Source organism: Schistocerca piceifrons, chromosome 7 (genome assembly GCF_021461385.2).
Source record: "Schistocerca piceifrons isolate TAMUIC-IGC-003096 chromosome 7, iqSchPice1.1, whole genome shotgun sequence".
Taxonomy (NCBI): Eukaryota; Metazoa; Arthropoda; class Insecta; order Orthoptera; family Acrididae; genus Schistocerca; species Schistocerca piceifrons.
In genome coordinates, this window is record NC_060144.1 from 13,607,044 (window position 1) to 13,619,555 (window position 12,512).

At 46.1% G+C, this 12,512-nt stretch overlaps 1 protein-coding gene across 3 annotated transcripts in view; it reads left to right on the forward strand.

Annotated features, from left to right (window-relative positions):
* Window positions 1-12,512, forward strand: part of LOC124804777 (GRAM domain-containing protein 2A-like) — a 322,882-nt gene that overhangs the window by 184,732 nt on the left and 125,638 nt on the right. For 2 of the 3 annotated variants that reach the window (XM_047265098.1, XM_047265099.1), the window contains exon 2: window positions 3,165-3,341. The exons of the other annotated variant lie outside the window; for it this stretch is intronic. In XM_047265098.1, the coding sequence (XP_047121054.1) occupies window positions 3,165-3,341 (177 nt within the window). The remainder of the gene's footprint in view (window positions 1-3,164; window positions 3,342-12,512) is intronic. 3 annotated transcript variants of the gene reach the window in all.

Consider the following 12,512-nt stretch of genomic DNA (forward strand, 5'->3'; position numbering starts at 1 on the left):
ATTCCTCTTCAACTGAACTGCCTACTCTGGTAATGATTATCGCAATGTCTACAGTCTTCGAGAATTTCAAAAGCATCTCATCATTTCTCAGTCATTCAGTAGACCACTTGTTTCCATCTTGATTCTTCCGAAAGATTCAGTTCAGCTTGTGTATAATCGTCATCATTACTGAATTGTGATTAGAGTCTGTCTTTCTGGGTGCGCCTTGCAGTCCAGTAACTGATTTCGAAGTTTGACTAACCTTGATGTAATCCAGCTGTAATTTCCTAATCTCCAGATCTTTTCCATGTATAAATCCTTCTCTCCTGATACCTGAACAATATATTCGCTGTTACCAAATGAAATCTATTGCAGAACTCAATTAGCCTTTCTCGTCTCTGGTCCCTACAACCAAGCCGATATTCTTCCGTAACTTTCTTATATTCCTTCTCCTACTACCGCACTCAAATCCCCGTGATTATTAATAATCATCTTTATGTGTACATCTTCTGCTCGTGGATGTATACCTATGATTGTGATGTATACGTAAACTACGGTTTTTGGCGTTTGTTTGCTGTCAGTTCTGATGAGAACATTCCCGTCTTCGAACTGCTCACAGTAACTTACTATCTGCCCCATTTTGCTGTTCATAATGACTCCCATGATTACACAATTTCCTGCTGCTGCTGTTATCCTTCATTCTTCGAAATATTAACCCTTATCTTCTTTCCACTTCAGTTGCACCTACTGTAAATAGACTGAGTCTTTTTACATCACTTTTCAGATGTTCTAGCTTTCCTACCACATTCAACTTCTGACATTCGAACGCTCCGATTTGTAGAATGCTACGCTTTAGTTGGCTATTTACTCTTTTTCTTGTGGTTACCTGCATCTTGATGTACGGTATGACTCCCAATAAAGCACAAGGACAAAAATATGGTTGTTGTGGAATGAGCTACTGTGATCCTCGAGTCAAATAGTCTATGCACTGGTTAGAATTGCGAGTTAATAAAGTACGCAGAAATACGAAAAACAAAATTCCCGTCTTAATCAAAGAAATACCAAAACTACATCCATTTCGTAATCACAATACACGAAATATTTACCAGCTCAAAAAACCTCAGAGTTCAACATGAAGATTTACAAATTATCACACTGCGTACAAATAATAGTAACTCATACTCTATCCTGAATTTCGTAATACAATTGGAAATAGTTTGCCCTATTCTGGAGCACATTCAGACTTCTCGAAACATAATGTCCCTTCGGAAGTTTATGATATCGGTAGTGCACCGCCCAGAATCACACACTTCCACAATCGAATATCACTTGTTGCCACAGGGAGGTTCGTCTCCTTCCAGAACTCGCATAAAAGTGCCCAGAATTGCTCCCTTGAGCTCTTCAGTCCAAAAGTCCCGAGTCTCCACTTCACTCCCGCAGTGTTCTATTACTGCCTGCTTTTCCGTTGGCTGAAGGCAGTCCCCACCAAAAATACATCGCTCTTACGTTCTACAGACATCATTTTAGTCAGTTTGACCACTTCTCAAACTAAACTAATATATTAAAACAATATTTAAAGAAAGAAATGTCGTAAACATTCGGTTACACTCACAGGGGACCCCCTGAATGTGAGGTGGCAAAAGGCCAATGATGTTTACAGCATTCGACGCTGCACATATTGTCTACCATAATATTGGCTGCTAATGTAACAGGGGCAAGACTGGAGGTATCCAGTACTGAGCAGAGCATGAGGCTGTGGAGTGTAGCTGCACTGCTCAGTCGACTTGCAACAGTGCTACAGTGGTGGTGGTGTTGGTACAAAGCAGAGCAATGGCAATGATAAACAAAGCAAACATTGAACTATATCTAAAACAGTAGTTGCCGCAGTTGACATTTCTTCAGAAGGCACCCAAGGAATTTCGCAGAGTGAGAAAGAAGGGACAGATGAAATTCAGCAAGGTGAATCACTAGAATGTATGGTGTGTTATATGCTTGACTGTCGGGACAATTTACATGGGAAATATGACAGTACTTGCTTAACGTGTGAAAGTGATATTGAAATAGGTGTCGAGCTATGTAGTTCATCATCTTTGTTAGTCAGGTAGCCACAAATTCTGTCTCCGATGAAACGTTGTAAAGACACTTGCCCAAGGAGCGGTTACTAAAGAGAATGAGCATATGGAAGATCATCTGCAGCATAGTGAAATAACAATTATGATCAGATTTGGAATAAGTCCGCAGCAATATGACAGTGTAGTGCATGTGAAAAAATTACGGATATTGAAGGGAGGACATTTTTTTTTTTGCTGGAAAGTTATTTATTGTGCTGCGAGAAGTTGGAGGTGCTCTGCCCCCTCTACGATCGTTTCTCGTTTGCTTGATTTTACAAGGTCATTTGGGAATATTTACGTCACAGCAAGCAAGACTGGAAAAATAGGCATAAGAGAAAAAGTACTACGGTATGAGCACTCCTTTTGGACAATAGCTGGTCAAAAAACTTGCTCTCGCTCGATTCGTGATCTGCGTATGAAGATCACACTCCTTTACAGCAAATTATCTCTCATTAAAAGTGTGTGACATTGCAATCATAGCACCTGGAAGAATTGGAATAATTGTGTCTCTGGATATTTTCTTCCTTGTCTATAAAACATATTATTCTACTATTTGCAGCTACGTCTTGAAGGACAGCCAGTTTCAGGATAAGCTTCACAACAGACTGTTTAGAGTTCGGTTGCACGCCATCACATTCCGTGAGTTCTTATGACCCCGTTACACAAATATGATTCTATATGCACTGTTTGAGTGGATATCTAGCTGGAAGTCCCGCATAGTTCCCAACTCTCGAGGAGTTCGCCCTCCCTCTTGATGGTGCGAGAATCTTTGTGGTCACTGTGGCGCGCCATTTTTCACGGTGCAAGTGAATGGTTTGTTTCGAACTTTTTTCGGATGTCGACGATGTGAAGTGTAATACCCATAGGAGGTCCCTTCGTGCACCTACCGGACCCTCATTTTCTGTCGTCCCCCTGACGCTCGTTGTGAGTTATTAGCAGTTAATATTTTTCCTTCAAATTGTTAACACAACATTTCCAAATGAACATTACTGAACTTGCGACCTCGCACTCGCGAGCGTAAGCTGTAAGAGGACGAGGCGACGGGCTGACGGCAGCGGCTGTGACGTGTTGCAGGTCGTCTGGCTGCAGCGGGCAGCAGGTGGCCAAGTCCGCGCCGTGCACGCCGCACGGCGACCGCGACCGCGACAGGGAGCGGCTGGCGCCAGCCGCGTCCACAGCCGCGTCCACAGCCTGCGACCTGCCCTCGCCTCGCACGCCCAGCCACGGACACTCCTTCACCCGCCATGACAGGTGCGTGCTCTGCGGGGGCGTTCAACAAGCGATGCGAAACACGGTTTTCTGAAAGCAGGCTGGTTTTATTCTGGATTCCACTCCACCGTGCTATTCCCCACTTTTGGCTACAGACACACATTTTTCAGCATAATCTCCGTCCAGTGTGACGGCCTTACGCACTCTTACTGGGTAGGCCTGCATGCCCGCTCGGTAGCATTTGACTGGTCGACGTCTTGCTGCATCAATAACCTCCCCGTCGTCCACGCACTGTTTCATGCGGAGTGCATCCTTCATTGAGCTAAACAGACGGAAGTCGAAAGATGCGAGGTCCGACCTGTAGGGTGGAAGAGGAAGAACAGTCCGTTGAAGTTCTGTAAGCGCCTCTCGGGTGAGCAGACATGTGCGAGACATCCTGTTGTCATGGAGAAGTTCGTTTGCGTTTTCGTGGCGACGAACACGCTGAAGTCGTTTCTTCAGTTTCCTGAGGGTTGCACAATACACTTCAGAGTTGATCGCTGCACAGTGAGAGAGGACACCAAACAGGATAACCCCTCTAGAATACCAGAGACAGTCGCCATGGCTTTACCAGCTGAGCGTACAGCTTCGACCTTTTCCTTCGGAGGAGAGGTGATGTGGCACCACTTCCTGGATTGCCGATTTCTTTCCAGTTCGAAGTTACGAACCAAACTTTCACAGCCTGTGCCTATGTTCAACAAATTGTCACGATCAGCCTCGTAACGCGCAAGAAATTCCGCACAGAGGGTCCTTCGTTGTCTTATGCTAAGCGGTGAGAACCCCAGCGGGGGCACACCTTTGAGTTCCCCAGCTGCTGGAGGAGTGTCTCAGCACTACCAACAGAGAAGTCCAGTTGTGCAGCGAGCTGTTTGAGCGATCCGCCGATCACCTCGAGTGAGAGTGTCCGCACGTTCCAACATTGCGAGAGTCACAGCCGTGTGCGGTCGGCCGACATGCGGGAGATCCGGCAGGTTTGCGCGCCCTTGTTACGATGATACAGACGCCTCGCCCGAAGACTCACCGTGCCTTTTTTTCACTGCCAGGTCTCCGTAAACACTGTGCAAGCGCCTATGAATATCTGCCATGTTCTGGTCTTGCACCAGAAGAAACTCGTGACAGCCCTCTGCTTGGAATGCACCTCCGTCGCAGACGTCATTTTCGAGGCTACGTATAGTGACACCGCATACCGGAACTTCATGAAAGTACAGGAGCTGAAGCGCGAATATTCCACGAAATCCAACAACATATTCCGCATTTTTTCAACCGAAATCGGCTGACGGAAAAATGGGTTGCATTACTTATTGAACGCCCCTCATACGTTCTCCGCAAGCCACTGTATGGTGTGCCGGAGATGTCCATCTAGACCTAGATCAAAACAGTATATTGGAGTATTTACTTAGATCTAAAAACTATGTACCCAGATTATCTGTACGTGAATCATCATACGTTACAATCTTCTGTATGACATCTGAAACTCCAAAAGGATTTCTCGACACTTTTGCCCAATTCCTCGCCATTCTAAAATGCTAACCTTCACTAATGGGAATGTCAAACTTAACAAAACCTCTTGAAGATGTCCTTTGGAGATGGGACGAAACGTTGACGTTCTCGAAGAAATTAATCTGATTACGCCATATTCCACGATGTCCCACAAAAAATTCCGCATTTTTCAACCGAAATCGGCCGGCTGTTATGGCGTGGTCAGATTAATTTCTTCGAGAACGTCAACGTTTCGTCCCATCTGCAAAGTACATCTTCAAGGGGTTTGTAGCTTCTAAGAATCCCTCTTAACACTGTGCTCGCTTCTGACTGCAGTCAGAATTAACTCCCGTGAGGCGTCACCTCCTGTTTTCGAAACTCGAGCGTAATTGGTCGCATTTGACTATTTTCTTCCGCTGTTGCTATCGCACCACACCGGAGTCCAGATCCCCTTCACATTCACAGCCTCCTCCTTCCCCTTAAAACTCTTGCAGTGTTTAACTGTTTCAGTAACCTCTGCGTATAGACCATCATACTATCAGCTCGTGGCTGTCACGACCCAATCCCTGTGAAATATAATCTAATAGTCTCCTAACTGCAAAGTGTGTTCTGCAACAGCTGATGGATCCGTTTGTCCCGTGCAATTGCGCAAGCATTTTGAAAACATACGATGTCACCCCTCTGTGTGGAAGCAAACGGGAATAAACTTCTGCTGCAATCGGATAGACATAGAAGCTGTAGCCCTTCCCAGGAATATGTCCTCCTCAGAGATGAACCGTTGGTTCTCTCCAAGCACTTAGTTCGATCAGGGCGTAATAGCTCGGAATATTTAAAAAAATGTAATTCTTCATTATTCTTGTTCCGCCGTCGAGGTGCATAGGACTTGATTATTTTCCACAAAGATCTGTCTTGGCTGTTAGGGTGCAGTCTCCCCATTCCAATGGGGAACCACCTCCAAACTGTTCATCAAGGAAGAGCGTGACGGAGCTCCGTCCTGCTATAGTCACACATTGACCATTATTCTCTCATCTTAAAATCGAGGTATTAATCACGTACGCAACATGCCCAAATAAGAATTTCCGTTTAAGTACCCATAATGGTGGGAATGAGTATCGTACTGGTTTCCCCGGCCCATCTCATACGAGTAAAATGTCTCTGGTTCCTTTGCAACAGTTACACACACTGCGGATGTTCTCTTCTACCTGAAAAGCACGTTCAACCTGTGTGAAGTGTGATACATTGCAAATTCATAAGAAAATAACACTCTTCAGCGAGACACGTCATTCGCAAATGTAGCCAACAAAGCACGTCAGGCTGCAACTCGTAATCCCACTAAGCGAACTCTCGTGCGGAGCGATTGAAAAATGATTGCCTGTACGACCCGTTATCTTATTTCGTTCTTACGCGAGATCAACGAAGAACATATTTTTCCGCGGTAATACGAGCGCTGGCGGACTTTACTGCGTTGGAGGAAGAGATCTGTCAGAGTCATTGGCCTGCTGCTAGATCGGTTCATTCCGTCAGAGAGTTTACGAGAGGCTCAGCAATCATAAGCAGACGTGGCGGTTGTACTGTGTTCGACCTATAATTTTGATAGTCCCCTCAGTTCGGCAAGGAAGATTCCGCAAGTTACTTCAGTTATGCCATAGCCACCTGAAGCACAGCTCATTGATGATCAGATCCCGTAGAGGTTTCTTATAGTGATGTCTAAAAGGTGTTCCAAATAGTCGGAGACATTTTGTTTGTCATTAAGACCAGTTGTTTAGCAGGCCAGTGGATGTGCTGTAGAGTTGCTGAGTGTTCCACAAATCAGGAAGGTTCACGTGCAGCCCTGTTGACGCGTCTGTCGTCATCTTCAAAGATGGAAGTGTCCACACCATGCTCATCGGGAAGACGTAGAATAAACGGCAGTACATTTCCACCGATAATGTTGAAATAATCATCCTCGGTCATACTCGCGGTTACTTGGATGGGTGGGCCTCCACTCATGATACAAAAACATGTCTCCATGGCAGGAAGTGAATCCGACATACAGTGCGGTTTAAAGCTCACCAGGCCTCCGATGCGCTCGACGCTTTGCATCATTCGAAAAGGAGCAAAAATCGCGATTCGTCGGACCACACTGTACGCCAGTCAGCTGCTGACCAGTTTCTGTGTTTTTTGAAGATCAGTGTGTTGCTGTCAGCATTGGCGCACTCCAATGCATTCGACTCCATATGTCCACTGGATGCAGTTTCCTGCTCACAGTTCACTTGGAAATTAGCAGCGACAACTCCTTTCGGGAATGTATTCGGAGCTGCGAAGATGAACTACCATCGGCTGTGTATTTGGATGACGTCAACAAGTTTGTGCCGGACCGGGAATCTAACCTGGCTTTCCCTCTTCACGCGAGCGGTTGCCTTAACTGCTTCGGTACGAATCCGAGCACGAATCACCGATAGCCTGAGACCTTCATATGTTGTCTGTGTGTCACAACCTGCACCCGTAAGTTAGGTACGCTCCCGTCTAGGAAGGAAATGAAAGAATCAAGGGCGTGGTATTGCCGAATAAATAAGATGCAATGTTCCTTCGGACACGCGCGCGTGTCTGAAGGAACAGGCATTGCGGCGACTGCAGCTGCTGTGAAGGACATGAAATGTTTTCGCAGTTGCTGATATGAGCCATGCATGCATGCACGTGCGAAGGACACTGCATCGTACTTCCTCACAACGTACGCACGACAATTTCGTACTTACCGGGCGATACCAGGCCTGCGACTTACAAATAAAACGTCTTCCCTGTTGCGGTGTAACGACGTATTAGGTTTTGTTTGATATATGACCATGTGCAGACTTCGTCACCTACGTCAGTTACAACCCTTCAAAAAATTATTTATATTCTTTTTAAATTTTCATAGAATGGTTCTTGAACGAAACTGTAAAACATCAGTTGAGTCGTGTGCAAAGAATTACATCACTTGGGCCAATTGGTTTTCGTAACCTTTTCCCAATTTAAATTTCGTTTGTTTCTCCTCAGAAAATTATATCGACACACATTATCTTGATCTAATCGATATCAGAATCACACATTAAATAGACTTTTTAGATTCAAATTTTCGGCCAACGCTGTCTGAATCAATAATCTTGTCAAATATATTATTAATCTGTTCACATAACTCTTCATAAATAAATCTTCAAGACACGTGTTTCAACTTTAGTAGCATACACTATTTTATTAGCTTCCTACACATACAGATGTGAACTTGAGCGTTGACAGACAGTGACTAACTTTTCAATAAGACTAAGCTCATTATGACGTCATTATTGTACAAAAAGAGTATAAAAATTCATTTTTAATTTTTTGAAACACGACGCAACAACTCGGTTCCAGGATCTTCTGTTGCTCCTTGGCTGTCGACCCGCGACGTATAGCGGCCAGCAATTTCCTCTCTGGTCGCGGCAACGAAGATGCTGTCCCCGTTCGTTGCGCCGATCTCTCCGTACATGAAACACATAAAAAAAATACAAAACTTTTAGATAATTCACATTTATTACAAATAATAAGAAAACACATAAACAAAAACTGAATTAAACTTATAGTCACCTGCAAACTGGGCTGACTTGGTGGATGGGTGACGTTTAATTTCGTCCCACTACACTGTGCGGGAATAACATTAATGGGATGTACGAGTACACATATGACACATGGCCGACGAATTACGGAAGTTTTTGTGTGTACGTAAGTCGTGCTGGGATAGCCGAAGCGCTTAACGCGACCGCCACAAAGCACAAAATCCGCGTCAGAGTAGTGGACCTGCACAAACGTTCACTGTCGTACAAATATACAGTCTATCGTGGTACATATTCGCAATTGTGAACATATTTCCTGTGTTTCTGGACGTCTGTAATCGCTGTAGTGCCTGTTCCCTCGGACGTGCATGATACGCCAACAACGGGAAAACTTAACACTGTACTGATGGGCATCCTATCCAGTCTCCACGTCGACTCCACCCCCCCCCCCCCTCACTCTGTCTCTTTCTGTCTCTCCCCCCTTCCTCCCCCCCCCCCCCACCTGTCATATCATGTGCCTTTGTATAAATTCTAGAGTATACTACGCCGAAGTTTTCTTCTTCTCTTGCAATTCATATTTAAACAAATCGTTTTCAACGTTGCGCAGGAGACGTCACTACTTATGAGGGCATTTCATAGGTCTTCTTCGCTGTTTCCAGAGACTCTGCATGAATAATTACACCGCAAAGGGGTGCATCTACCTTTCCAATGATCATAATACCTATAACGACAACTACGTCCATTCTGCATTAACATAAAATATAACCAGCTGCTTCAACATCTCAGTGCTCCACAACGGCACCATCTTCTTCGGGTGTTTAACCGTATCTGGCTCCAGGGTGACTTCCCTTCTCAGTGGAGGGATAGCATTGTGGTTCCTGTCCTTAAGCCTGGTCAGAACCCCCTATCTGTTGACAGCTATCGGCCAATTAGTTTGACCAATGTTGGTTGTAAGTTACTTGAACGGCTGGTAGCCCGTCGGCTCACTTGGGTCCTCGAATCTCGGGATCTATTGTCCCCTTACCAGTGTGGCTTTCGAGAGGGACGATCTCCAATCGATCATTTACTTCGCTTGGAATCCGCAGTTCGGCAGGCTTTTTCCCAGCGCCGCCATTTGGTTGCAGTGTTTTTTGACCTTCGCAAGGTCTATGACACGGCCTGGCGCCATCACATCTTACTAACCCTTCATCAGTGGGGTCTTCGGGGCCCACTCCCGATTTTTATCCGCCAGTTCCTGATCCATCGGTCATTCAGAGTTCGAGTTGGTACTGCTTTTAGTTCTCCACGGACCCAGGAGACGGGCATCCCACAGGGTTCTGTGTTGAGTGTCCTTCTTTTCCTCATTGCTATCGATGGACTTGTGGCCTCTGTCGGTCCCTTGGTCGCCCCTGCCCTGTATGTGGATGATTTCTGCATTTGGGTTAGTTCCTCCTCGATGCCATCTGCAGAACGGCAGCTCCAGGTGGCTATACGGCGTGTCTCTGCATGGACCCTCTCACACGGGTTTCAATTCTCTCCTTTAAAATCGCGGGTGGTCCACTTCTGTCGCCGTACTACGGTCCACCCTGATCCAGAGCTCTATCTCGCTGCACAAAGATTGCCTGTGGTTCCACAGTTTCGTTTCCTAGGTCTTCTTTTCGACAACAAGCTCACTTGGCTGCCCCATATCAGACTCCTGAAGGTAGGATGTTTCCGTAAACTCAATGTCCTTCGCTTCCTTGCCCACTCCTCTTGGGGTGCGGACCGTTCCCTCCTCCTCCGTCTTTATCGTGCTCTAGTTCTGTCACGTTTGGACTATGGTTGTCAAGTTTATGGTTCAGCTGCTCCTTCCACGCTGCACGTGCTGGATCCGGTCCACCATCGTGGTATCCGTTTGGCCACCGGTGCCTTCCCTACTAGCCCTGTTGATAGTCTCCTGGTTGAAGCTGGGATCCCCCCCCTTTCTGTTCGGCGGTCCCAGCTTCTGGTGTCTTATGCCCTTACTATCCGTTCTTCTCCCGCTCATCCTTCCTATTCTATCCTATTCCCAGACCATGGACGTCGCCCGCCTGACTCCCGCCCTCGGGCGGGTTTACCGGTTGGACTGCGCCTTGCGTCTCTTAACCGTGATTTTCGGCTTCCTTCTTTGTCCTGTCTTCCTCGCTCCCTCCCCTCCACCCCTCCTTGGTTAGTTCCTCGGCCTCGAATTCGGATAGATCTCCGCCGCGGTCCGAAAGATTCCATCCCCCCGGTGGTGTTCCGTTCCTTTTTCCGCCAAATTTTATGGGAGTTTCGGGATGCTGTTGTTTTTTACACTGATGGCTCTAAATCTGCTGATCATGTTTGGTATGCCTTCACGTCCTTTGTTGGAACGGAAAATCATCTACTGCCACCCTCATGTGGGGTGTTTACTGCGGAATTGATGGCAATTTCCCGGGCCCTTACCTTTATTAAACAATCCCAACACAACCGCGTTTTGTTATGTACGGACTCGATGAGTGGCCTTCTTGCTATTGACCGGTGTTTTTCGCGCCATCCCTTGGTCTCTGCCATCCATGACCATCTCGCTGATCTCCACCGTGCTGCTTGTTCCATTGACTTCCTATGGGTCCCGGGCCATGTGGGTATCCCGAGTAATGAGCTCGCTGATCGTTTGGCTGGGGGAGCAGTTACTTACCCCCCGTTTTCTGTAACCCCTCCTGCAGCGGATTTACGGCTTCACATCAAATCCCACTTTGCACAGTCATGGGCCAATTCTTGGGAGGCTACTCCACTGTCTAATAAACTTCGTGCCATTAAGGTGAATCCAGGCCCATGGCGTTCTTCCTTTGGCCTCTCCCGCAAGGACTCGACCACGCTGTGTCGTCTCCGCATTGGCCATACCAGGCTGACCCATGGTTTCCTTTTGCGTGATGAGCCACCCCCGCTATGTGGTTGTGGAGCCTTCCAGTCAGTGGCCCACATTTTGGTTGAATGCCCCCTTCTTTTGGCTCTGCGTGCTAAGTACAGACTCCCCCACACTTTACCTTTGATGTTGGCTGACGATTCCCGGATGGTCTCTCTGGTTCTAGGTTTCCTCCGGGAGAGTGGTTTTTATTCTCAGTTTTAAAGTTTTTAATCTCCCTCTGGTGTTGGGGCAGGGCGGTGAGTGTTTGGGTGTCTCCCACTGTAGGCAGTGTTCAGAGATTCCCGATTCACCTCCCTGACCGGAATCCTCTTTTCTTTCCCTTTTACTCTGTTTTTACCTCTTCTTTTTAAGGCTTGGTTAGTTTTTCTATTCCCATACGTACTTTCTGCATTATAGCAGTTGTACCTTTTAAGTCACAGGTGGTCTTGCCTATGCCGCTTCAGCATAGTGTTGGGTTCGTTCTCTTGCCAACTTTCCTCATTTGTTTTTACTATTGACAACGTGACTGCCCTTTTACGTTTCCCCTTTTTCCGTTTTATTGTTCTGACCTTTCTGAGATGTCCCGTTAGCAGAATGGAGTCTATTTGAAACAAGGGACTGATGACCTTGCTGTTTGGTCCCTTTAACCTCAAACAACCAACCAACATAAAATATCGGTAGGTGTTTCTAAAAGACTAATATTTTACTTCTGAACGTAGTTGATGATCCTTCGTAAGCTTCATTCCACAAACAAGCACACCGCAATAAAATAGTTCTGTATCGTCAAATACATTATTCTGTGTCTCATAGCTCTTTTTTCAAAAGCTACCCAGTTAGGTATTTTATTGCTTCCATAAATTTTACATTTTTGAATAAACAGTAAATACTTAGTTTTTTCGTATCTATTTTTTTTTTTTTTTGCAAGGGTGCGTGAAGCTCTGTGTTACAAACATCACTTTCTTTTGTCGAAATCCTATTAACGAAGTTATTAGATCACCAATATCAGCCGGCCGATGTGGCCGAGCGGTTCTAGGCGCTACAGTCTGGAACCGCGTTACCACTACGGTCGCGGCTTCGAATCGTGCCTCGGGCATGGATGTGTGTGATGTCCTTAGGTCAGTTAGGTTTAAGTAGTTCTAAGTTCTAGGGGACTGATGACCTCAGATGTTAAGTCCCATAGTGCTCAGAGCCATTTGAACCAATATCAATTACACGTTCTCAAACAAGTCTGCTACCTCCAGGCTACTCGTAACTTCGCGCAAGTACCATAAAAACTACAGA